Here is a 27817-nt window from a genome sequence, read left to right on the forward strand (position 1 = left end):
CTTACCATTTTGGGGCAAAATTGAGATGGAAATAAGAAAACAGAGAGAGAAAAAAATAGACACCTCCATAAGGGATGTATGGTTATTTATTTATTTATTTATTATACCCCTTCTCATTGTATACTAATGACATTTTAACCAAATACCGACATATAACCTCAAACCCAAAAAGGGAGCGCCATCTGACATCAATAATCAATTTTTCACATGAGCTACAAAATTGGGGGTTTTGGGAGTAGACCCTCGGGTGTTGGCAAAAGTTGAACCCTTTCTGTGAAGCGCCTACAGTAGTTCCTTATCACATCATTCAATATATGTTTATAAAAAGCTTAGAAGGGAAACTAATAAAATGTAAAAGAGTTGAACATTGAGTCTGTGCCTTACATAATAAACTTGACACTTTCACAAGCAAAGAAAGATATTACAATACTGCCATCTATTGATATCTGTGTAGTACAGCAGATTTTGTAAATATGGCAACAAAAATATTTTTGTTTCTGTCTTATCCACATAACAGGCTCTAAAATTCTAACTGTAATATGTACGTAAAGTACAATGTTATATTGTCACTCATAAGAAAATAATTAGAGAGCAAATCATTGTCACAGTGTAACATGAAAACTCAACTTTTCCGTTATGACTAGCAATCAATAATAATAAATAGGTGTCAAACTTTAGCTTATTGGTTGTGTGTGATTGGCTAGCTTTTATTTAAGAATATTCAATATTATTTTTTTTTCAGTTACTATGAAAATTCTTAAAGGGCTACTAAATCTATCTAAATTTAAAAAAAAATGGTTACCGGAACTGGAGACATAGATGTGTCCTCCTCATACACTGTGGCTTTAGTCGCACCAAAGTGCCCCCCACAGCATGCCAGGTAACGGGCGACTCTGCCGCACTGAGCTTGTTTTTAGCTCAAAATGTGCATCGATTCTTATTCACACAAAAAAACAACATTGCTAGATTGCACTGATCAGCTTCATGTACCGACATTTGTACATCTGTGTGTGAATGAGTCAGTATATGAAGTATGGCAGAGACCACAGAGGCCCAGTGTCCCTAGTGCACTTTGAGTGGTGTTTCCTTGCTTCTGCGGTGCAAATAAAATGTAAAGAAATATATGGTGCGCTACATCTCTTGGAGCGGTTCAGTTGTGCCAGGTGTCTTGTGCCGTATGGTTTATGAGGACACATTTGTATTTGTGAACATTTTTTTTTAAATTAATATAATAATACCATACACAGGTTTATAGAAAATGTAAATACAATGTGAAATATCATAAGAACAGTCATACTTTATTGTGATAATATTTACATTTGCAAATATGTTAGGATACATTTTATTATTAATGTGCAATCTATGTTTCATAGCCACCTGCGAACTTGTGCCATGTTTTCGCATCTAAATGTGTTGTGCAATCCCTGTCCCGGAGTTATCGCACCTACAAAAACTCCATAGACAAAATCCTGCAAAAAGTTTTCCCCATCTCAGAGCAGGTGAAAAAATTAGCAAAATCCTTATTTTTGGCTAAAAATGTGGGGACTTGGTTCAGAACCCTTTGGGCTAACAACTAATAACTACTTGGGCAAAAATGTGCAAAATCCTTATTTTTGGCTACAAATGTGGGGACTTAGGGCCTGATTCAGACCCGCTCGTGAGTGCTGAGCGCTCGCAAGTGGGTCGATGGTGCCCTAGTGCGCATGCGCACGACGGAGGGAGCTCCAATTTTAGGTAGGAGGGCCCTGATTCAGAGCGAGCGCTCTGGTCAGAGCATCCGGCTCTGATTCAGGCCCTTGGTTCAGAACCCTTTGGACTTATAACTAATAACTACTTGGGCAAAAATAAATTTTTAAATAGCTTAATTTCCCATAATACTGTAATGACATGTCATTTTTGGGGTGAAAATGTAAAAAGTGTTGGAAATGGGTTTAAGTACTGGGTCAGGTATTTGGGGTGCTGTATGGATGGGACAGGTGTTTTTAGGATTGCAGGTGACTGCAGCAGGTGTATTTTTAAAAATTTTTAAAACTGCACTTTATAGACACAAAAATATACTAGCACCCATTTTAAGGTACCCCTCAATTTAACTACAGCAATTCTTTTTTTCCAAAAATATTGCTTTTTATTATTTTTCAACATGCATATAACAGCCATTTGACACAATTTAAGAACCCAAAATACTTTTATTAGGGCTATTAATACACTTCTTTAATGATTTCCAATTTCCCCAAAATGTGTTGTACTTTTCCCCCGTTTCGCCATGTGCAGTTATGGCATGTATGCGTTTTCACGTCTTTTGTAAAAGGAGAGGGTGAAAAACAGGAGCGCGCATTGCCAAAAGACGCAAAAATATTGCACTAAAACTGGCGAATCCGGCCCTTTGTCTTTCTATAACACTTTTTAGTATACAGTATGTTTTAATTACAGATAAGTAAATTGGTTAGAGTACAGTTTATGACAATTTTGTCAAGCGTTTGGTCTCATACAAATCAGTTTGTGTATCGTATCTGGCATGAAATTGTTGTGCGTATGCCCAGGAAAGGACACATATGAGCATAGTCAGACTTGCATGATTCTGACATTTACGCCAATAGAAAGGGTGTCCTAACATAGGCTGAGTACGGTAATGTTGCGTTCACATAATTACAAATGCATCCAGGGTATTAGTGCCTAATAGTTAATGTGTGTATTTTTCAAGCAAATGAGCATACAGTAAATACACAACATTGGAATTCATTATTATTTTCAGAAATGACAACAATTTTGTGATCAACTCCACATTAGCTCCGCTGTTTGTAAATCAATGCAAGAAATAAAACCTGTAGGTGTATCATCCCCTCTGCCTCTTTATCTCAATTTATAATAAAAAATTCATCCTGCACAACAGAATCTAATTTTTTGCCTTTTGGGGGTATATTTTATGGAATTGCGGGTTTATAGAAGTGGAGTTGTTGCCCATAGGAACCTATCAGATGCTACTTATTTCTCTAGCACCATCTAGAAGATAATAGCTCGAATCTGATTGGTTACTATGGGTAACAACTCCTGCAGTTTAGTAAACATGCTCCTTGGTGGCTTAATTGTGCCTAATCTGTCCTCGGCCGGCAAGCAGCCCCACTGATCTGCCCATCATCACCGCCCAGAAAATGCTGTACATTTTTCACACCCACAAACGGGCGTCTCTATTGGCATTTTCACATCACAAAAGAGCACACAGTTTTCCACTTTTTATTAGACTCTTACTGTCTTTATCTAATGAAGAGACTGCACTGTTACCAGCAATGGGCCCCATTTATAATGGAACGAAAATACCAGCGGCAATTTTCGTTTAGTATCACTGTGATACAAACGAAAATGCCACTAGTATTTATTAACACTTACCCCTCCGGCGAGGTCCCGCGAAATCCAGCAAAGTCCTCGGCGAGGTCCTCCACTGGGCTACTGGCAGCCTAACGCCAGCAATGGGGCTGCAGTGTTATGCACATTCGCGATAGTCCTTCTGCGCATGCGCATGACACGCGGACCTGGCAGTGCCTGGAAGGCTTTGCTGCCGGGTCTCCATTGCCGGCAATGGGGACTGCATCGGTTTCGCCATCTAAGAGATGGCGAGAGCGATGCTGTGAAAACAGCGGTAATCTTAGATTACCTCTGATTATTAAATGCAGAAAGGTGGCATAACCCCTTTAGTGAGTGCTAAAGTGGTTATGTTTCGTTAGAAAAATGGAGCCCAATGTATCTGAAATACACTTTTATTTCTTAACTTCATATTACTCATGTCAGATTTTAATAAGAGCAATAAACTGTTATTACTATGGGTGAGCGGGTTCGGATTTCTGAAATCCGAACCCCCCCGAGCCCCCCCGATCCGAGGCCGATCCGAGTCAGGCTCGACTTTTCCCGCCTGACTCGGATCTGAAATCGAGGCAAAACGTCATCATCCCGCCTTCCGGGTCTCGCGGGTTTTGGATCCTATATAAGGTACCCGCGTCGGCGCCATTTTCTCACTCGGCAGTGGACAGTGAAGAGGGAGGGTGGGAGTTAGGGCTGGCTGGGCTGTGTAGTGTAGTGTAGTGCAGAGTAGTGTTGTGCTGTGCTGTGCTGCGCTGTGCTGCTGTTGTCCATAGGGGCTGTGTCCACTACTTCAAAGTCCATAGGGGCTGGCTGTGTTGTGCTGTGCTGCTGTTAATAGGGGCTGTGTCCACTACTTCAAAGTCCATAGGGGCTGGCTGGACTGTGTTGTGCAGTCAGTTCTCCATAGGGGCTGTGTCCACTCCAAAGTCCTGTGCAGTGTCCCAGTCCTAAAGGGGTGCTGTAGTGTTGTCCAGGGGGTGCTCTGTCCATCAGGGGTGCTCCGCCCAAGTGCTAAAATAATTATATTTTTTCTGTGTTTGTGAATTGTGTGCGCAGTAGCCGCACGGGCATCAACAAAGTAGTGCCAAGCGTGCGCCTGTGTCATAAGTAAAGGGCCGGCTGGCTTAACCATTAAAGGGTGCTGTAACCCCCAAAGTACACTCCAAACCAAAAAAATATATATTTTCTGTGTTTGTGAATTGTGTGCGCAGTAGCCGCACGTGCATCAACAAAGTAGTGCCAAGCGTGCGCCTGTGTCATAAGTAAAGGGCCGGCAGGCTTGACCGTTAAAGGGTGCTGTAACCTCCAAAGTACACTCCAAACCAAAAAAAAAAAAATTTTCTGTGTTTGTGAAATGTGTGCGCAGTAGCCGCACGTGCATCAACAAAGTAGTGCCAAGCGTGCGCCTGTGTCATAAGTAAAGGGCCGGCTGGCTTGACCAATAAAGGGTGTTGTAACCCCCAAAGTACACTCCAAACCAAAAAAATAATAATTTCTGTGTTTGTGAATTGTGTGCGCAGTAGCCGCACGTGCATCAACAAAGTAGTGCCAAGCGTGCGCCTGTGTCATAAGTAAAGGGCCGGCTGGCTTGACCGTTAAAGGGTGCTGTAACCCCCAAAGTACACTCCAAACCAAAAAAAAAAATATTTTCTGTGTTTGTGAATTGTGTGCGCAGTAGCCGCACGTGCATCAACAAAGTAGTGCCAAGCGTGCGCCTGTGTCATAAGTAAAGGGCTGGCTGGCTTGACCATTAAAGGGTGCTGTAACCCCCAAAGTACACTCCAAACCAAAAAAATAATTATTTTCTGTGTTTGTGAATTGTGTGCGCAGTAGCCGCACGTGCATCAACACAGTAGTGCCAAGCGTGCGCCTGTGTCATAAGTAAAGGGCCGGCTGGCTTGACCGTTAAAGGGTGCTGTAATCCCAAAAGTACACTCCAAACCAAAAAAATATATATTTTCTGTGTTTGTGAATTGTGTGCGCAGTAGCCGCACGTGCATCAACAAAGTAGTTCCAAGCGTGCGCCTGTGTCATAAGTAAAGGGCCGGCTGGCTTGACCGTTAAAGGGTGCTGTAACCCCCAAAGTATACTCCAAACCAAGAAAAAAATATTTTCTGTGTTTGTGAATTGTGTGCGCAGTAGCCGCACGTGCATCAACAAAGTAGTGCCAAGCGTGCGCCTGTGTCATAAGTAAAGGGCCGGCTGGCTTGAACGTTAAAGGGTGCTGTAACTCCCAAAGTACACTCCAGTGCAAACCAAAAAAAAAAATATTTTCTGTGTTTGTGAATTGTGTGCGCAGTAGCCGCACGTGCATCAACAAAGTAGTGCCAAGCGTGCGCCGGTGTCACAAGTAAAGGGCCGGCTGGCTTCACCGTTAAAGGGTGCTGTAACGCCCAAAGTACACTCCAAACCATAAAAAAAATATTTTCTGTGTTTGTGAATTGTGTGCGCAGTAGCCGCACGTGCATCAACAAAGTAGTGCCAAGCGTGCGCCTGTGTCATAAGTAAAGGGCCGGCTGGCTTGACCGTTAAAGGGTGCTGTAACCCCAAAAGTACACTCCAAACCAAAAAAATATATATTTTCTGTGTTTGTGAATTGTGTGCGCAGTAGCCGCACGTGCATCAACAAAGTAGTGCCAAGCGTGCGCCTGTGTCATAAGTAAAGGGCCGGCTGGCTTGACTGTTAAAGGGTGCTGTATCCCCAAAAGTACACTCCAAACCAAAAAAAAAAATATTTTCTGTGTTTGTGAATTGTGTGCGCAGTAGCCGCACGTGCATCAGCAAAGTAGTGCCAAGCGTGCGCCTGTGTCATACGTAAAGGGCCGGCTGGCTTGACCATTAAAGGGTGCTGTAACCCCCAAAGTATACTCCAAACCAAGAAAAAAATATTTTCTGTGTTTGTGAATTGTGTGCGCAGTAGCCGCACGTGCATCAACAAAGTAGTGCCAAGCGTGCGCCGGTGTCATAAGTAAAGGGCCGGCTGGCTTGACCGTTAAAGGGTGCTGTAATGCCCAAAGTACACTCCAAACCATAAAAAAAATATTTTCTGTGTTTGTGAATTGTGTGCGCAGTAGCCGCACGTGCATCAACAAAGTAGTGCCAAGCGTGCGCCTGTGTCATAAGTAAAGGGCCGGCTGGCTTGACTGTTAAAGGGTGCTGTAACTCCCAAAGTACACTCCAAACCAAAAAAAAAATATTTTCTGTGTTTGTGAATTGTGTGTGCAGTAGCCGCACGTGCATCAACAAAGTAGTGCCAAGCGTGCGCCTGTGTCATAAGTAAAGGGCCGGCTGGCTTGACCGTTAAAGGGTAGTGTAACCCCCAAAGTTCACTCCAAACCAAAAAAAAAAATATTTTCTGTGTTTGTGAATTGTGTGCGCAGTAGCCGCACGTGCATCAACAAAGGAGCAGCGCCAAGCATGCGCCTGTGTCCCATAAGTAAAGAGCCAGCTGGCTCATTTCTTAAAGGGTGGTGTAACCCACAAAGTGCACTACTCTCCAGCAAAAATAAAAAAATATTTTCTGTGTTTAGCCGCACGTATATATCAAATCGATATAACATAAATGGAGGACCAAACTTTCTCCGATAAAAATAAAATAGAGAAAGATCAAGAACCACTTCCTCCTAGTGTTGAAGCTGCTGCCACTAGTCATGACATAGACGATAACATGCCATCAACGTCGTCTGCCAAGGCCGATGCCCAATGTCATAATAGAGGGCACATACAATCCCAAATGACAAAGTTCAGGAAAATGACCTTGAAAAAAACATTTAAATCAGCTGAAGAGAAACGTAAACTTGCCAATATGCCATTTACGACACGGAGTGGCAAGGAACGGCTAAGGTCGATCCCTAGTATGTTCATGACTAGTGGTTCAGCTTCACATGACGATGGAAGCCCTCCTCCCACTAAAAAAATCAAAAGAGTTAAGCTGGCAAAAGCACAGCGAAGAACTGTGCTTTCTAAGAAGATATCACAAATCCCCAAGGAGAGTCCAAGTGTGGTGGTGGTTGTGATGCCTGACCTTCCCAGCACTGGACGGGAAGAGGTGGCTCTTTCCACCATTTGCACGCCCCCTGCAAGTGCTGAAAGGAGCACCCACAGTCGACTTGCTGATATGCAAATTGAAGATGTCACTGTTGAAGTACAACAGGATGAGGATACTGGTGTAGCTGGCGCTGAGGAGGAAGTTGGCGAGGAGGATTCTGATGGTGATGTGGTTTGTTTAAATCAGGCTCCGGGGGAGACAGTTGTTGTCCGTGGGATGAAAAAGCCCATCACGGTCATGCCTGGGCAGAAGACCAAACATTCCACCTCTTTGGTCTGGCAATATTTCTATCCAAATCCGGACAACAACTGTCTTGCCATATGTACCATATGTAAAGGTGAAATAAGTAGGGGTAGGGACGTCAACCACCTAGGAACATCCTCCCTTATACGGCACCTGCAGCGCGTTTATAAAAAGTTACTGTCAAGTTCAGAAACTTTGGCTAAGACCGTAAGCAGTCCAGGGACACCTAAATCCCGTTGTCCTGTTGTATCCAAGCGCCTGCAAACCACACCGTCAACTCCCTTCTCATCAATTTCCTCCTTAGTCAGGATCGGAAGTAGTCCTGCAGGCCATGTCACTGGCATGACTGACTCTCCTATCTGGGATTCCTCTGGAGGATCCTGCATTGCTACGCCTACTGCTGCCGCTGCTGCTGTTGCTGCTGCTGGGAGTCGTTCTTAATCCCAGAGAGGAAGTAGGAACACCACTACTTTTTCTAAACAATTGACCCTCCAAGAGTCCTTAGCGAGGAGGATGAAGTACGACAGCAGTCATCCTGAAGCAAAACGTATAACTGAGGCTTTGACTGCTATGTTGGTGTTAGACGTGCGTCCGGTATCCGCCATTAGTGCAGTGGGATTTAGACAATTGATGGAGGTAGGGTGTCCCCGGTTCCAAATCACGTCTAGATTCCACTGCACTAGGCAGGCGATACTGAGACTGTACAGAAACATCAGAAAAAGTGTCCTCAGTGTCCTGAAAAATGCCGTTGTACACAATGTCCACTTAACCACGGACATGTGGACAAGTGGAACAGGGCAGACTAAGGACTATATGACTGTGACAGCCCACTGGGTAGATGTATCACCTTACGCAGCAACAGCAGCAGCGTCACCAGTAGCAGCATCTCAGAAATGCCAGCTCGTTCCAAGGCAGGCTACGCTGTGTATCACCGGTTTCAATAAGAGGCACACCGCCGACAACCTCTTAGAGAAACTGAGGGAAATCATCGCCCAGTGGCTTACCCCACTTAGACTCTCCTGGGGATTTGTGATATCTGACAACGCCACCAATATTGTGCGGGCATTACATCTGGGCAAATTCCAGCACATCCCATGTTTTGCTCACACAATAAACTTGGTGGTGCAGAATTTTCTGAAAAGCGACAGGGGCGTGCAGGAGACGCTTTGGGTGGCCCGAAAAAATTCTGGACACTTTCGCCATTCAGCGACTGCGTGCCGAAGACTGGAGCACCAGCAAACACTCTTGAACCTGCCCCGCCATCACCTGAAGCAAGAGATTGTGACGCGGTGGAACTCAACCCTCTATATGCTTCAGAGGATGGAGGAGCAGCAAAAGGCCATACAAGCCTATACATCCACCTATGACATAGGCAAAGGAGGGGGTATGCACCTGACTCAAGCGCAGTGGAGAATGATTTCCGTGTTGTGCAAGGTTCTCCAGCCCTTCGAACTTGCCACACGTGAAGTCAGTTCAGACACTGCCAGCTTGAGTCAGGTCATTCCCCTCATCAGGCTTTTGCAGAAGCAGCTGGAGAAAGTGAAGGAGGAGCTAAGACGGGGCGATTCCGCTCGGCATGTGGGACTTGTGGATGAAGCCCTTCATTCGCTTTGCCAGGATTCCAGGGTGGTCAATCTGTTGAAATGAGACCACTACATTTTGGCCACCGTGCTCGATCCTAGGTTTAAAGCCTATGTGGTGTCTCTCTTTCCGGCTGACACAAGCCTGCAGAGGTGCAAAGACATGCTGGTGAACACACTGTCAGCTGAAGCGGAACGTGACACGTCAACAGCTCCTTCTTCATTTTCTCCCGCAACTGGGGCTGCCAGGAAAAAACTTAGGTATCCTAAGCAACCCGCTGGCGGTGATGCAGGGCAGGCAGGACCAAGTTTGGACATCTGGTCCGGACTGAAGGTCTACTGTCACTGCATATGATACTGTCACCATTGACAGAATGGTGGAGGATTACATCGGTGACAGCATCCAAGTAGGCATGTCAGACAGTCCATACCTGTACTGGCAGGAAAAAGAGGCAATTTGGAGGCCCCTGTACAAACTGGCTCTATTTTACCTGAGTTGCCCCCCCTCCAGTGTGTACTCCGAAAGAGTGTTTAGTGCAGCCGGGAACCTTGTCAGCGAAAGGCGTAGGAGGTTGCTTCCACAGAATGTGGAGAAGATGATGTTCATCAAAATGAATTATCAGCTCTTCCAGGGAGACCAGCCTCCAGAACGTACAGAGGGACCTGTGGTGGTGGATTCCAGTGGGGACGAGTTAATACTCTGTGAGGATGAGGATGTACACACTGAAGAGGGTGAGGAATCGGTGGATGAGGAGGATGAGGATGACATCTTGCCTCCGTAGAGCCAGTTTGTGCAGGGACAGATTAATTGCCAGCTTGTTTTGTGGGGGCCCAAACGAACCAAACATTTCAGCCACAGTTGTGTGGCAGACCCTGGCGCTGAAATGATTGGTTTGTTAAAGTGTGCATGTCCTGTTTATACAACATAAGGGTGGGTGGGAGGGCCCAAGGACAATTCCATCTTGCACCTCTTTTTTTTCTTTGCATTATTTACAGTTTGGGGCCTAGTTTTTCAAACTGCCATCCTGTCTGCCACTGCAGTATCACGCCTAGATGGGTCACATGTTTGTGCCGCCCACTTGTGTCGCTTAGCATAGTCATCCAGCTACCTCGGTGCAACCTTTTGGACATTAAAACACTATTGTGAGGTGTGAGGTGTTCAGAATAGACTGGAAATGAGTGGAAATTAAGGTTATTGAGGTTAATAATAGCATAGGAGCAGAAAAACCTACAAATTCTGTGATTTTAGCTGTTTTTATGCTTTTTTAAAAAAAAATACAGATCCAAAACACAAAACCCAGAACCCAAAACACGGAAGGGTGGTTTTGGCAAAACCAATCCAGATCCAAAACACGAAGAAAGATCCAGATCCAAAACCAAAACACAAAACATGAAAAGTGGCCGGTGCACACCCCTAGTTATTACTATGTACAGCATCCACAGTGACATCATCGCTCTAGCTCTCTCCCACTCAGATGAATTTGAGGGGGCAACTCTATTCTGATCGAGATGTGTGGTTCAGTTCTCCAGAAATCCGAAATCCACCTGAATTTCCCGTTTCTAATCCTGAGGAGATCTGGAAAAATCCGAGTCCCGGTTCTAATTTCCTGAGGAGATCTGGATAAATCCGAGTCCCGGTTGTGGTCTTCCAGCAGTTCAGAATTTAGATTTTAAATACGAATTTCAGGTTTTGGATTGCAAAATTACAAGATTTTAGCTGTTTTTAAAAACTTTTTATCTTTTTTTTAAATAAAAATTCAGATCCATAACCAAAACACAAAAATTTAAGCCAGATCCAAAACCAAAACACGAGGGTCAGCGCAAATCTCTACTCTGTGGTGTTATGGTAATAAAAGGGAGAACACCAGCCAGAACAAAAACAATAGAAAGAATTCTGGGCCTAATTTAGAGATGGACGCAGATCACACATTTGCTCCATCTTTGTACGCAGCATCTGTGCGAAAATATGCTTATACCGCACGAGGCATCTTGTGTAAATAGACGTTACTGCTGGCTTCTCTTATCCGCTGCTGCAACTGAACATCGTTCATCTGTGTAACCTGCAGGTTACTCAGGATGGCTAGGAAATTCACGCTGCTGAAGCCAGTGACACTGCATTCCAAAACACAGCCACTGGCTTCCGCACTCCCAAAAAAATAGGACCAACATGCCTCCATTTTCTGTAATGCTGCCTATCGTCGCCCCCAAATGCCAGCAGCATATTAATCATGCAGCGTAGACATCGAGTTTACGCACTGTACATCACTGAACTAGGGGCCTGATTCAGAGCCGGACGCTATTAGCGCTCGCTCGTTCTGAAAAAGGGGCCGGATATTTAAATAGAGTGCTCGCTCTTTGTGGTCTGTTGACGCCTCTATGTCTGAACAAGTGAACGAAACATGCGCTCGCTATTTTTTAAAAAACGCCCCCTGGCCGCTCGCATCCTACGTCATCTCCGCTATTTATTAGATTAATCGAGTACATCGAAAGGCGTCTGAACTGCTCGCAGTGCTTGTGGTAGGATTTTCCTACCGCAATCATACGATCAGTTCAGGCTAAAAGACAACCAAGTGACGTGGTCGATGAAGCTGCTTTGTTAATTATGCACACCCTTAAACCGCCCGTTTTGACCATTTGGCACGCCGGCATTCGGATCTCCACTCCCCGTTTTCAAGCACCTTCCCCTGTTACCACCCACAAACGCCTCATTCTGTCACTCAAATTAGCAGGCATTCGCTATTTTGTGAGCACACAATTTCCGACCGCAATGACTGGTTCGCGCATGCGTATTACGACCCATACGCATGCGCAGTTGTGCGAACATCGCTCGGAGCGAACGAGCGGCCGCTTACGAGCGGCTCTGAATCAGGCCCTAGGCCCTTTGTACTGAACATTTGTTTAAAATTCTGTTTGTGAATACGGAATGATACAAATGCGCCACCAAACAGTTTTGAAAAAAAAATGACTCCTCTTTAGATACAATGTTTATTTGCACCTGCTCTACCATTAAACATTATCAAAGTAAACCCGTTACTTTGCCATCTCTTGTCTATTTCATAAGCTACATGTCTCATATTTTCAGTGAAAGCTTTCGGGCAGCGCTGTTCTGAATTGTAGTGAAGTTACCACACCCAGAGCGACTGCCAGATGTCATTATGTACCGAGTACCTGCGAGGCTGGTTTTCTTACTGGAATAAGCTCATACAAGCATGAAGGTTACAGGCTGACCTAAATTGTACACGCACACAACACAAACCTTAGGCAGATCATGACACAGGCACACAATGCTTTCCACTTTTGTATGAAAAACAAATATCATTCTGCTTGCAGAGTAGACAGAATATCATATTATTTGACAGTACATTAATTTGCAGGCTTCTCATCCAAGGAATAAAGGTGTATAACTGGTTATTATTGTAAACTTTTTTTTAATAATATTTGGAAATGTATTTGTCATAGTAATTGCTGCTCATAATTTATAATGTTCTTAAAACTTTCCATAATATTCACAAGATGGCATCCAAAGCAAAATGTGCCACCCTAACCCCCAATTAGTAATGTGGTACCCCCATAGTTATGGGGTTACCCCTTACTAAATAAGGAGGGAGCACTTAGATATCCTGCAGCCCCTGTCAGTGTTTTATTTATTACATAACATCATACAGCACTATTGGCCCTATAGGCAGGTATAGTGAACTTTGGTTGACCCTGCTCTCCCGGGACCTTACTGAGCATGTGCAGATAGGGGGGAAGAAAATGCTCCTGGGTCAGTAGCCCATTTTTGCAGGAAAATCTTGCCCCACTCATTGGTAGCCTGGGTGTCCAGGCAGAGATCCTTGTAGGCGGCCTGTTGCTGGGGGTCCCCTGTCCACTCAAAGAATCTGAACAAGCAGGGAGGAGAAAGAGGGGAAGGTTATAAAACAGCAATCCCCTGGAGGGGAGAGGAGAGCCCTGATGGGAAGGAGCTGGGCAGCAGGAGCTGCCATGTAGCTTGTATAGTGATTCAAATACCTGCAGGGGAAAGAGGAGGGGGGGGTGTCCTAGACAGTAGTAACACAGATGCAGAGCAGGACCCGCTGAAGGTCAGCGGCTGTGGTGGAAGCCAGAGCGCTGCTACAGTGAAAGTATCCCAGCTGCGATTAGCTGGCGCAAAGAACCAATGAGAACTCCTAGCTGTAAGAACCAGTGATGCATGTATGTATTTTTCTCCAAGGCTCAAAGACTGTGTTTAAGTTATTGCAAGTTGCTGGTGAACTATTGCTACCAGCATAGCCTCAGTGTTGTTCCTATTTTTCTCCAAGGCTCAAAGCCTGTGTTTATGTGTTTATTTTCAGTGGTATAACAACATAATCTGGTCCACCTGATGACCGTTTCAATCACCTGATGGGTATTTAGGTAATATATATTTAAAATAATATCTACAGTACATTAGATGTTATTCTCTAAAGAAGCTGAAACAACAAAAATGTACAAACTCAAATGAGTGGATGGAAAACTTTGGTTGATTGTGGTGGGCTTTTTAGTGTACGCCTAAGTTAACCAACAAATAAAATCTTTTCTGTAATGTTTTGCTGCATTATAATATTTTTCTTATTTGTTATTATTATTAGATTTGTTATTATCAAAAATTAATTCATCAGAGTCTGAAAATTGCTGAAATTTTTCTTGATATCTCTTAGTTGTTTTCTGTTGAATCCTGTTGACCCAGTACTTCTCTGAATGCATATATATCTTGCATGAATTAAACACCCGAATTGCAGCAGCCATCTTCTCCAGAAATATGGGGTCTCGTAGAGTGTAGAATATGAAGATCTGAAGACCCTGTATATAAAAAAGGTCAAAATAAACATTTTGAAGCAGTGTAAATAATTTAAGGTCACTTTTTTTTTTAACTCATGGTCTGATTCAGAGTTGCATGCAAATCCAGTTGGTGGAGACATAAGGCAATTTTATACACTGTGTATGCTTTGCAGGAAAGCATACAGTACATGACTTCGATCAACTACAGCAAATTCAAAATTGTACACAGCTCAATCGCATCTCCATTTGGGGAAATAACCTGGCATGTCTGGCATGTTGGGAGCATGTAGGTTTATTTGAAGGCTATTCAGAGATAATAGAATGCAGTTTCAGATGAATCTCTTGATAGTGATGATAGATAAAGGTGGTGCCATATATGTGTGGAGAACTCTGAATACAGGCTAGGCTCCACATTTATTTTTGAGCACACATTGCCCCCCACTTGCGGGCCACTCTTAATCAGCCCATTAGCTCTTATAATGAAGTCTTCAATAATAAAAACATAATGCCTATGCAACCTAAGCTACACAGGCAAATGAAAAATTGTAACCTTATTGTCAATTACAAAAGTGTCAGGCAACAAAATCTTTAATATATGAAGTCAGTTTGTGGGAATAAAAATCTTGGGAAGAGCTGTATATATACTTCTATAATATGAAGCAATGCTATAGACAGAAACAAGCCTGCTAAATTCAATGAAGTAAGAACCCATAATCCAAGGGTCTGACTCAGCAGCGGACGAAAATGCAATCGCAATGCAATCATTTATGATATGCAGTTGTTAAAATATCCTAACGCTTTCCAAAACACATCCAAGCGTAGGGACGTCCAATGCTGCCTTCTCGTATCTGTACAATGACGTGCAACAGTGTAAACATCTCTACCATCAACACACAGCAGGCAGACATGCTTCATATGCGGCAGGTCTGACCAGCCGCAGACTCGGCAGCTCTCCTAACATGCAGTGAGCTCTCGTGCTGCTAAAGAGATTGCAATGCCTTATTTATGTACACCCATGAAACGGCATTTAAACTGTCAAATGCGGCTGCCTTTTTCTAACCCCCCCATTACCTCACCCAAATATTGACTGCCTGTCACTCACTTTGAGTGGGTACTCTGTGTGTGCAGAATCACAATGCAATCACCGTGAGTGCGCAGTGCGACTTACATGCATGCTCAAATGGCAAATAATCACACAAACTGTGTAAACATTGGGAATTGCATCCACTTCTGAGTCAGAACCCCAAGTCTCAAGAATATTTTTTTTTAATTGGTTTATACCAGAAATATGTTTGATATATTTAGAATCTAGAGTGAATCCGACGCAAGTATAGTTACAATACACAGATATTTTTTCTATGATAAGGGGGAGAAATGTATTTAAGTGATGGGCTACACTTTCTCTTTCTAAGAATTAAAACATCTCCCCTGCAGTGAGAAGACCACCATTGTGAAATTTAGAAAAAACAAGCTTGGTGGGGGCAAGCTCTCACAGAGTCACATACATACCTCCCAACTGTCCCGCATTCAGCTGGACAGTCCCATTTTTTGGGTCTGTCCCGCTGTCCCACCCGCGGGCCGCAGTGTCCCGCGGTGGGGGGGAAGTTGGGAGATGCATACACTGCTGCTCTGCTATGCAGCTGAGCAGCGTGTATGCAGAGCGTGAATAGATGCTGTGCGCATGCACACAGCATCTATTCACAGCACGGAGGGGAAGCCCGGGGGCAGCCCAGCATCCCGGAGATGCGGGGCACGCCCCTTAGTGATGTAAACTGGGCGTGCCGATAGGCCATGACCCTTTTACGGGTAGGCCACACCCCTTTTGGGGAGAGCGCCGAAGGCACGCGGGTGTCCCTATTTGCAGCCTGCAAATGTTGGGAGGTATGCACATATCAATAAGTGACAGCCCACGTATCAAGTAAGTGACAGTCAGGGGAGATTCATAATTGTGCTCTATGGGCATGCCAGTTTGCAACAGGTCAAAAAGAGATAAACAAACCCAACAGGTCAAAAAGAGATAAACAAACCCTTGCATCCTCACAGTCTGTTATTGTAGTTACTTGTACATTTAAATTAATCGACTTGAAAAATTGTGACAGTATCTCACTTAGAATTACTGGTGAACTCAATTTTGGATGCAACAAAATATTCTTGAAAACAAACCACAGAGTAAATCCAATAACCTGGATTAAAATTCCTTTGATACTTCCTGCACTCATACTGGTTAAATCATTCAAACTGTTGAGAATGGAGAGCGCTACTACACAGTCTACATGTTGATCCTCCAGGGAGGCCTCATTCCCTATTCCAAGATGGCCACTGACTTAAGTACTGCACATGCCATCTTGTAACTGTGTTAAGTGCCACAGTGGAAGACCATTGTCTTCCACTTAGCTCCAGTGAGACCCAATATTACAGCTGACCAGAACACTGTTCCAGCATCCTTGCACCACTACCCACATACGCATACACTCACATCCGCTCCATATGCCAGTGTGTTTAAAAGTGAGCATGGATGTACCCAATATCCCTTAAATAAAACCATGACTCTGGTTATGCAACTGGGCTGTTCTTAGGGCCTGATTCAGAGCTGAACGCTCTGACCAGAGCGCTCGCTCTGAATCAGGGCCCTCCTACCTCAACTTGGAGCGGCCTCATGGATGCTCGCATAGCTGTGGGTTACCACCCATAGCTTATGTGAGCGTCCATGATGATGGTCGCGATGGTCAAAGACATACATGTTTTACTAAATAGCATTCATATTTCTTGATGATTTATTCTAAAGGAGCAGACTGAGGGCCTGATTCAGAGCCGGACGCTCTGACCAGAGCGCTCGCTCTGGATCAGGGCCCTCCTACCTAAACTTGGAGCGGCCTCCTGGCCGCTCGCATAGCTGTGGGTGACCACCCACAGCATATGCGAACGGCCAAAAAGATGGTCGCGATGGTCAAGACCATCGCGACCATCGGGCTTGCGACGAGACCCTGCGGTAGGGTCTCGCTGCCGCAAGCCCAGGAGTGATTTGGGCTCTATCAGAGCCAAAGTCACTCCCACTGACATCATTACTGATGTCAGTGGGTCCGGACTCAGACGGTAGGTGTTCCCATGGGAACGCCTCCATCTGGCCGCCACGCCCCCGGCACGCCCACCAAAGGGGGCGTGCTGTCAGTCACCATTGACAGCACGCCCCCTTTGGTGCGAGACCCTGAGCGACGTATTTCTCGTCGCTCGCTGGGTCTCGCGCATGCACACGACGGAGCTCCCTCTGTCGTGCGCATGCGCATTCGCCAAACTTCGACCCGCCTGCGAGCGAACTTCCCTCACGAGTGGGTCTGAATGACCCCCTTAGTCTCATTGAATCATTGAATCCTCTGGTGTACTGTGATTCTGCTGGCCATACCCCACTGGGTGGGTGCACTACTTTTAATTTCTTCAACTGCTGTGTGGCAATGTGTCATAGATGTGCTTTCAGTTGTGGTGTCTGTGCCGCTGCGCCGCTGCTTTGTCGCTTAGTAACCAGTCAGCTCACTGCAACCTTTGGCCAATAATGTTGAAAACAATATTATGAGCTGTGAGATGGTCTAAATTGACTGTAAATGACTGCAAATTGATGTTATTAAGGTTAATGATACTCTAAGAAGAAAAAAAAGGACCAATTTATGTGATTTTAGCTTTTTTTGTAAATTTTTGTAAAAAAATCCAAATCCAAAACCAAAGCCAGTCACCGCAGTTTGGCAAATCCAAATCCAAAGCCGGACGACGAATTAGAACCAAATCCGGAAAAAATGGTCCGGCACACATCCTTAGTAATAACTGACAGACATGGAGGTAAGAGAGCCCTGCTCGTAAGCTTACATTCTATACAGTCATACAGCTGCATTATCCAGTCACACAGGCATGTTGGCCTGGGGTCAGGAGGATAGGAAAGTGAAGAAAGAAGTAATATGTAAAGTTATTTGTGCAGGGACATCTTTATAATGGGTGCAGGGTGTGCGGTGCCCACAGCCCCTGGGTCCACTGGGGCCAACATCTCACACCCTGCACCCATATGTTCTAATATCCTTCGGAAAGTCCTGCATTGGGCTGTAGCGCTGGACAAAATATCTGAAAAAGGGCCACCGCACAGACTAGTGCCCAGAATTTACTGTTACGGTGATGCAGCCGGCCGCCGGGGAGAGAGGAGGGGACCTAAGACATGGAATTGACACGGGTCCCCTCTTCTCTTAAGATGCCTCTGTATGTGTGATACATAGGGGAAGCACGTTTACAAGTTTGCACCATACTTGCCTACCCTCCCAATTTGGTTGGGAGCCTCCCAAAAATCGGGTGCCGCTCCCGACCTCCTGGGAAGGCAGGTAATCCTCCAGGCTGTCGCCCACCCCTCCTATACCCCCACAACAACCCCTGCAACCCCTGCAGTGGGGGGGGGGCGGTGACGCAATTCGCGTCATTTTGGCCCCGCCCCTGCTTCATAATGCCTATATTGGCAGTGTGTAGCGGGGGTGGGGCCAAACTGACGCGATCGTGTGGCCCCACCCCCACCATGCCCACAAGTGCTGGTCACCCACCCTGCCACTCCCCCTGGTACCGGCCACGCCCCCCCTGTCCTGCCGACCTGGCTGCTCCCTTCCGGAAGGAGCAGCCAGTAAGTCGGCAGGTATCGTTTGCACCCACAACATGGAGAAAATTTAGCAAGTACTTCTACAACTGTGCATCCACAATATGAAGAAAATCAACAAAGCGCTACAACTGTGCACCCAAAACCTATGAAAAATCACCAAGTATTTCTGTAACTAGCCACCTTCTAAACTAATTGAAGATAATTTCACAGTAGAAACAGTAACATGTTTGGGAGAACAAGATGACGAGCACTGTGTATTTTATGCATTTCAGGAAGCTAATTTAACCCTGCAGTAATCAAAATCTAATAAATTTATCCCATGAACTAGAGGATCCTGCAAAGTGGCCAAAGATCAGTAAAAAAAGAAAGAATTATTCTTGTTGAATCAGGACCTTTTCAAAAGAAAAACACCTTTTGTACAGATGTAAGTTCAGCAACACTTACAATAGTGAAACACCTAAATACTGTAGGCCCGATTCAGACCCAGACGCTAAGCCGCGGACACTCTCTATGGGCGATTGTCACCCGTCTGCGCATGTGTGTGTCGCAGTGCGAGTGCGCAAGCCAGTTTTTGTGATCAGAAATTGTGTGCTCGTTGTACACAGACTGAGTGCTACTTTGAGTGACAGGTAGTGCCATCTGTGGGTGGTAACAGGGGAAGGTGCTTGTGAATGGGGGAGTGGTGGTGCGAACGCAGGCGTGTCTGAGCATCAAAACAGAGTTTAATGGGCGTCCATAATTAGCATGGGGGCGTCATTGTACACGTCCCTTGGTTGTATGTCAGCCTGCAGTGAAAGCAGTGCTTGTGGTGGGGTATGGTCTGCTTCAAGGGCTGCGTGCAGCTCCAATGGCTCCCGATGCTACTGTTTAATCATACACTTCCTGGAGATGACGTAGGCTAAGAAAGAAAATTGGGCGTCATTACACCGGCGTGCGCTCACTCTGCCGTCGCTCTCTAAAACATAGAGGGCATCCTTAAGCCAGATAGTACGATCTGAATCGACCCCCGTGTATTCTATTTTAGCTGCAAATAATTTTCACCATCAAATTTAAGTGATTCATCAAGCTTTGTTACAAGTACAGTAGTTACAATCATTGGCAAGGTTTATCCAAAGTTTATTACACACATGAAAGAAGTCTCAGCCATATGAAACGTTGAAAAAAAAACTTGAAAACAAAATTCTAAAAAATAAAACTGCACTTGATGCCCAAAATGAATGCTTGTATGAACTGGAAAAAAAACATTGGACAGGCGCTTACAAGGATTATTGAAAGAATAAAATATATTGGCTCTCAATGTCTAGCTCTAAGAGGTTTATCTGATCAACTCTAGATTTTTTTTTAAACTAATATAACTCTTCTGCAAATCTGATCCATAGAAAGAACAAGCATGTCAGAATCTAAATTTCATTATATGAGCAAAGGCGTACAGAATGAAAAAAATGGATTATTGGATAAGGCCATCACTGAAAACAATCTTTTTGCAATAAAGGACTAAAAACATCATTCTGTAATCCTGGACTGTATTCCAGACGTCAGTCACACAGAGCACATGACGGTCATTATTAATTTTGTTTCATGCAAAGAAAATACCACATTCAATGTAGATTTTAGGTTATTTAGAAGTTGATAATTCAAGTGGTGAAGACTTGTGTGACACCATTATCAAAAAATTTCACACTTGGAATCTTGATATTGGCAATATAAGAGGCCAAGGCTATGATACTGATGCTAAGATAAAAGGAAAAAAAGATTGGTCTGCAGAAGTTAATTCATGCTTCCTATGTACTGCTCGCAGCCTTAATTTAGTAATAAAACGATGCCACCAAAGTCAATAAATTTTTTGGTACAGTGCAAGAAATAATCAAGTCTTTTTCTGCATCACTGAAGTGCTGGGGAGTTCTTAAGAAGCATTTTTCTTCTTTAACATTAAAACCTGCCTCTGAAACTAGATGAGAAAGCTTTCTTGATGCTCTTCAACCTCTCAGGAATCAAACTGGAGAAATATACAACAGTTTATATGAAATATTTAGTGATGAAATTTTTGATAAAAAACAAGATACCAAGCTCAGAATCTTTGAACCCATCTAAAGGATTTTCAGTTCTTATGCTGGGTTATCCTGTGGCACGACCTGCTGAATCATCTCAATCCTGTCAGCTAGATGCTTCAGAATACAGATTAAAATGTTTCCATTGCTTTGACAGCCATCAAGGAATTAAGAACATTCGTTTCCACTTACCTCAGTGATGCTCGATATGAGTCATTGATTCAAACTTCAAAGCAACTATGCCATGATCTTGAGGGAAAACCACAGTTTAAAACTACAGCTAAAATTTGCCTGAGAAAAAAAGCTACATGGTTTGAATATGAGCACAATGGTTAAAATCCGTCACACAGCAGAAAATAAATTTTGAGTGATTTTTTTCTACACTCTTTTGGATGTTGTGATGTCATCTCTCAATGGACGATTGGAGCAGTTACAGCAGCTATTTAAGTTACCAGAATTATGGACTGCTTACGAAATGCTCAAATTCAGTCTAAAGATTTGGGGCCAAATGTAAAAGGGTGAGAATTTAGAAAATGTGACAGTTTTCTCACACTTTTATATTTGCCCAATGTAATAGAGTCTGAAAACAAAGCAATAGGGCAAACTTGCATGTTTTTCAGACTACAAAAACTGTCACGATTTAAAATCTCATCCAGATGTTTTCCCATTTGAAGTTAAACTCAACCAATGTGAGAGTTTACTGATAAGTGATTGAGTATTGCCCTAAGAATATTACTCACACATCATGTTAGAGTGGCAAGTGGTGAACAATCTTTTTTAAGATTAAAATTAATTAAAAAATATTTGCGATCAATCATTTTTCAAGAGAGGCTTGGAATCTAAGCATCGGTTACTATTGAAAATTTAAAAGTGATGTACATGTATGTGAACAGCTGAAGATCGAAGAATTGATCTATAAATTCGAAAGTATGAAAGCAAGCGAGGCCAAATGTTTGTAGATTTTTATTTTTTTAAACAGATGGGATATACTGTAGTGTACAGTACTAGTAATAACTTGTTAGAGATGAACGGGTTCAGTTTTCTGAAAAATGAACCCACCCGAACTTTCCATATCCAAAAAAGATCCAAGTCCCAACTCGATTATCTCCTTTGGGCTCGGATCCCGAAATGAGGCAAATTATCATCTTCCCATTGTCGGATCTCGCTGTGTTTTGGATTGCATTTAAAAGTCCCTTCCACGTGTGAGGCCGTCATTTCATTTGCTAAGGTTAACTGAGTCCTCCACTATCCAGGATTCCTCAGAAGAATCCTTGCACATAGGCCTGCTGCAGCGGATGGGGGTGGATTTTCATCTCAGAAGGGGACCAAGAAGACTACTAGTAGTAGTTTAAAAAACCAATTGACTGTTAAACAATCCTTTGCAAGAGGAAGCAAGTATGACAGCTGCCACCCAGTTGCACAGTGGATCACTGGCGCCTGACAGCTATGCTAGTATTAGATCTGTGTCCAGTATCCACTACCAAATTCCATCTTGATTCCATTTTACTAGAAAAGCAATTCCTCGCCTGTACCACAACATTTAAAATACATAGTTATTGGCCTACAAACGCCATTGTACCCACTGTCCACTTAACCACAGATATGTATACTAGCAGTAATGGGCAAACAAAAGTTTGCATGACTATGACAGCCCACTGGGTGGATGTATTGCCTCCTACACAACAACAGCAACAGTAGTAGCAGCATCTAACAAATTCCAGCTCATTCAGAGGCAGGTTTCTCTGTGCATCACTGGCTACACTAAGAGGCATACAGATATCAACCTCTTATAAAAAATCAACGAAGTCATTGCAAAATGGACTCTCATCAGGATTTGTGATTTCTGATAATGCCACAAATATTGTGAGATAATTAAAGGTGTGCAAATTCAAACATGTCCCATGTTGTGCTGACACAATCAATTTGGTGGTACAGAATTTTTTTTTAAATGACAGGGGCATCCAGAAGATGCACTCTGTTGTCCAAATAAAAACGTTTTCACCATTCAGCAACTGCATGTAGAAGATTGCAGCTGCTGCAAAAAAAGTAAAATTTGCCATGCCGCCAACTGAGGCAAGAGGAAGGAACAAGGTGGAATTCCACCCTTTATATGCTTCAGTGAATGGAGGAACAGCAACAAGCTATCCAAATCGACACACAACAAGCCATGACATAGGCAGAGGAGGGGGAATGTATCTTAGTCAAGTGCAGTGGAGAATACTTTCCATGTTATGAAAGGTACTGAAACCATTCGAAGTAGTCACCTGTGAAGTGAGTTCAGACTCTGGGCCTGATTCAGAGCGGGACGCTCTGACCAGAGCGCTCGCTCTGAATCAGTGCCCTCCTACCTAAAATGGGAGTGGCCTCCTGGCCGCTCGCATAGCTGTGGATGACCATCCACAGCTTATGCGAGCGGCCAAAAAGATAGTCGCAATGGTCAAGACCATCGCGACCATCTGGCTTGCAACAAGACCCTGCGGTAGGGTCTCGCTGCCGCAAGCCCAGGAGTGCTTTTGGCTCTATCAGAGCCAAAAGCACTCCCACTGACATCACTAGTGATGTCAGTGGGGCCGGACCCATATGGTAGGCATTCCCATGGGAACGCCTTCATCTGGGCAGCCACACCCCGGCACGCCCACCAAAGGGGGCATGCTGCCACTCACCATTGACAGCACGCCCCGTTTGGTGCGAGACCCATAGCGACGGCTGGCCGTCGCTAAGTGGGTCTCTCGCATGTGCATAACAGAGCTCCCTCCGTTGTGCGCATGCGCACTAGGGCACCATCGACCCGCTTGCGAGCGCTCAGCGCTCGCGAGCGGGTCTGAATCAGGCCCCCTGCCAACTTGAGTCAGGTGATTCCCCTAATTAGACTTTTGGAAAAGCAGCTTGAGAAACTGAAGGAGGAAATGAAACAAAGCGATTACGCTAAGTATGTCGAACTTGTAGATCAAGTCCTTTATTCGCTTTGCCAGGATCTAAGGGTTACCAACATCTGGATCACTACATTTTGTCAACCGTCCTTGACCCTAGGTTTAAGTCACAGCTCTTTGTATCTCTTTCCAACTGATACAGATTTCAAAGAGCTACAAAGAGCTCCTATTGAGCAAGTTGTCATCTCAAGTGGCACGTGACATGACAACGTATCCTCCTTCAGTTTCTCCAGCAGCTGCCATGAAAAAACTGAGCTTTTCCAAGAGACCCACTGGTGATGTGAATGAATCAACACAACATTTTGACATCTGGTCAGGTCTAAAAGTGATGCCAAAAATTAGTGACATGCAACAGCATTCAAACGCACTGGCATGCCTGCATTTCTCCAACCACCCCCCCATCACCTCCCACAAATGTTACTTCCTGTCAATCACTCTGTGATGGGTCTGTGTAGACATTGCGACCGCAGTCCAGATCACAGTGGCTTGTTTGCGCATGCACACTGCGATGCATACGCATGTGCAGAATGCAACAATCGGCTGATTGTGTGCGTAATCGCAGTTGCGATCACTAATGAATCAGGCCCAATGTACAAATAGACATGTCAGACAGTCCCTTTGACTACTGGGAGGAAAAGAAAGGCAATTTGGATGCTGGCTGGCACTGCTCGCCTGCACCCCCCTGCTACCCCCACGGGTGTCTGCTCCTACCTGATGATTGGCCAGTCTGAGGGCAGCTGATGACAATGCATCATCATGGCCCCGCCCCTCGCAACACAATGCCGGTAATCTCGGCATTGTGTACTGGGGCTGGGCTGCAATGACACGTTTGTGTGGTCACTTCCCTCCCCCCACCCACAAAATCATGACCTGTTTCTCCCAGCTGTGCCAAGCTGGCTGCCTCTCCCGGAAGAGGCAGACAGATTGTCGGCAAGCCTGGTAGCAGTACATGTCTACTTTAACGTCATGCCCATAGGTGTTGTTTTCACAATCTCCCTGAAAAACTTTTTAAAAATTAGTCAAGTACGGTGCACTTTACTTTGGCGTTCTTGTTCTTTTATATCTTGCAATGCCATCCATCACCAACTTCTCATCCAGGCATATAGGCCCCTTTTCCTGCAGCTTCTCAGCAGATGCAGACTAGTATCATCAAATCATATAATGAGTTATTCAATTTGACTAGGCCTTTAATCCGGAGGAATCAACTTCACTGGGATTTTGGTTGCCTATTTTTGTAACAATTCATTCCACTTCCCTCATTTGCTTTTTTATGGCTAAATTATCAACACTAATGATGTGTGGAGATTGTATATTTTCCCTATGCTTGGGTGGGTTTCCTACAGGTACTCTGTTTTCCTTCCAAACCCTAAAAATATACTGGTAGACAAATAATTAACTTCCTACAAAAATGAACCCTAATGTATATGTGTTTGTGCATGTGATAGGGAACATAGATTGTTATATGCAGCGGCCATTTTCCCGGCGTTTTGCGCATGCGCTGTTGGAAATCATCAGGAAAATGGCTGCTGCACCATTTTCCTGGTGACCTGCGCATGTGCAGTAGACTCCGGACACACTCTAGTACCATGAGTCTACTGCTTCTACCAGTTTCCTGACTGCAGCCGGGGAGAAAGGAGGGGGACCCGGACAACAAATGAACATGGGCCCCCTCCTTTCTTAATAAGCTGCTGCATCTTATACATGTTGCTTTCTCGGCGGGTACATACATGCATGTTATACACATTGATTACTGTGCAGGGACATGTTTGCATGTTATACACATTGCTGTTTATGCACTTATCACGCTAACTGGAAGTGTCAGTAATATTCTAAGGACATTGTTAATAGGGGTAGGACCATCACTTACTCTACTTGATATGTGGCTGATCCGAATGTGACTCTGTGAGCACTTGCCCCCTACTACTTACATAGATTTTTCCCATTGTACTTGCTGATTTCCAATAGCCAGCACAACAATGTCACACACCTTACTGTCTATGCAGGTACAGAGAAACAATGTTTGTTGTTCAATGCTGATATCTGTAGAGCTGTCTTCTTTGCAGTTTATTATAAATTAAAAGATTAATTGAAGCATTGTATGAGTATTGTATGAGCAAATATTGAATAACGAAAGAGGAGGACACACATTTATATTTTGCAGGGGGTGCTTGACACCACAGCACCAGGTCTAATCGCAGCAGGACATCGCAGACAATTGAATCTCCCCTTATATGTGAGGGATGGTTTATCCACAAGACGGCCTTCTAGGGCCCAGTGGGCTTTCCTCTCACTGGTAGCAGAATGTGTTTAAAACAAGTGTATTGTTTTTTAAATTAACAACTACAGTATAGGGGCCTATTCATCAACGGGGGCTGGATGTCCTCCAGTCATTAAGTATCCAACTCGCAGATATTTGCAACGTTGGATACTTACCAGAGCAATACTTCATTGCTCTGGTGTGGGGACAGCTGCTTTGAAAAGCTTTCCTCTCACTGGTAGCAGAATGTGTTTAAAACAAGTGTATTGTTTTTTAAATTAACAACTACAGTATAGGGGCCTATTCATCAACGGGGGCTGGATGTCCTCCAGTCATTAAGTATCCAACTCGCAGATATTTGCAACGTTGGATACTTACCAGAGCAATACTTCATTGCTCTGGTGTGGGGACAGCTGCTTTGAAAAGCATCTGTCCACGCGATCAGTAACACTGCTACAAAATATTTGTGCAAAGCTTTAGTGAATAGCCATACAGTATATCCTCTTCACAAATGGATAAGGCAGATTCTAGCTTTTCCCAAATTCCAGTGATATGTAGGTTGAAAATAACAGCATGCACGGATACAGTATGTCCTCATACATTTTTACTGCAAGTGTGCCAAAAGTCCTGTATTAGCAGAGCCGTCCCTAGGCATAGAAAAACTAAGCGAATGCCTAGGGGCATCCAATCCCGCCTAGGGCCAGTGAAGGTTTGGTACAGGCACAGCTGGGGCACGTGCTGCCAGCTGGGCAGAGACTCTGGCAACTGCTACTGCACAGCGTCCACGATCGGATCTCAGCTGACAGCTCCGATTGGGCCTGGCAGCAGCAAATAGTGAGCGGGCAGCGGTGGAACAGCTGGTGGTAGTTTGTCGGGGCGGAGCCGCTGAACGGCAGCTTGTGGTTAGCGCCGGCCAACTCTGAGGCATCACACAATCAGAATGAACTTCTGCGTATGGGCAGAGGCTCATCCAGGACTATAAGTAAATGGCCATGGGAGGGCTGCACCATGGGCCTTTTTGGTGCTTGGAGTAGTGAGTCACACCTAACAGCTCTGGGTTCCACCTCAACCAATCATCACACACAGCTGCGGCCTGCCAGCCTGAGATAGGAAAAGTGGGTCCACCACCCGCGGCTTGCTGTACCTTTAGTCAAACGGCTCTGCAGGCTGCGCTCAACTAAAGTATGTTTGGAACTGGGAGAGGGCCGGGGTGCTGTGGTGCTCACTGCTGGGAGAGGGGTGCACTACTGGGATAGGGGTGGTGGGTGCTGATACCGTGCTGTGCTGACCACACCCCTTTTCAGCATCGCACCGGGAGGGGGCACCACCCAAAATCTTGCTTAGGGCACTAATTTGGCTAGGGCCGGCTCTGTGTATTGGCAATCCAGATCCTATGAAACTCTGCTAGCACCAGGCATCTTTTTCACTCAAAAATGTGTCTTAGTCGCAATAGGATGCACCAGGTGCTGAATAATTTAATATGAAACACTTGTAAGTCTGTGACTGAGTCTCTGAATTTGTATAAAAAGTGCTACAATGCCGCATGCTCAGCTCTTTTCCATGCCAAGTTCCATTGTGCTTCATTTACAGACTCAGTCACACACAGATATATGCGTCAACAGAGCAGTAACAGGGCACAATTTCACCCTGTGCTGGCGCTGCCCCCTAAGTGTGAAACATCATTATGTCGCACAGAGGGGGCTTGACCAGCAGCTCTGATAAGTGTAGTGCTGACCAGACATCCTCAGGGTACCTTGGTTGGCTGCATATACTGAGCAGGGTGCCCGTCTGGAGCGTCCACTGGACGCTCCGCAAGTGCTGCAGCAGAAATGCTGGCTGCAAGGCGCCATTCCAGAAATACTGCTGGACAGGAGAAAGAGTCATGGAGCGGTGACGGTGCTGCCCACAGAGCCTCTGCGCTCTGTGTGGTGACACC

General features: G+C 44.7%; 1 protein-coding gene across 1 annotated transcript in view; it reads right to left on the bottom strand.

Moving 5' to 3' along the window:
- Window positions 1–13815: 13815 nt before the first annotated feature.
- ADGRG7 (adhesion G protein-coupled receptor G7) overlaps window positions 13816–27817 on the bottom strand; it is a 150183-nt gene continuing 136181 nt past the window's right edge. Inside the window, 1 exon segment of the mRNA XM_088451729.1 lies at window positions 13816–14046. Within this exon segment, the coding sequence (XP_088307855.1) occupies window positions 13816–14046 (231 nt within the window).

The sequence above is a fragment of the Taudactylus pleione genome, unplaced genomic scaffold (assembly GCF_031769625.1).
Source record: "Taudactylus pleione unplaced genomic scaffold, aTauple2 ptg000026l, whole genome shotgun sequence".
NCBI classification, from domain to species: Eukaryota; Metazoa; Chordata; class Amphibia; order Anura; family Myobatrachidae; genus Taudactylus; species Taudactylus pleione.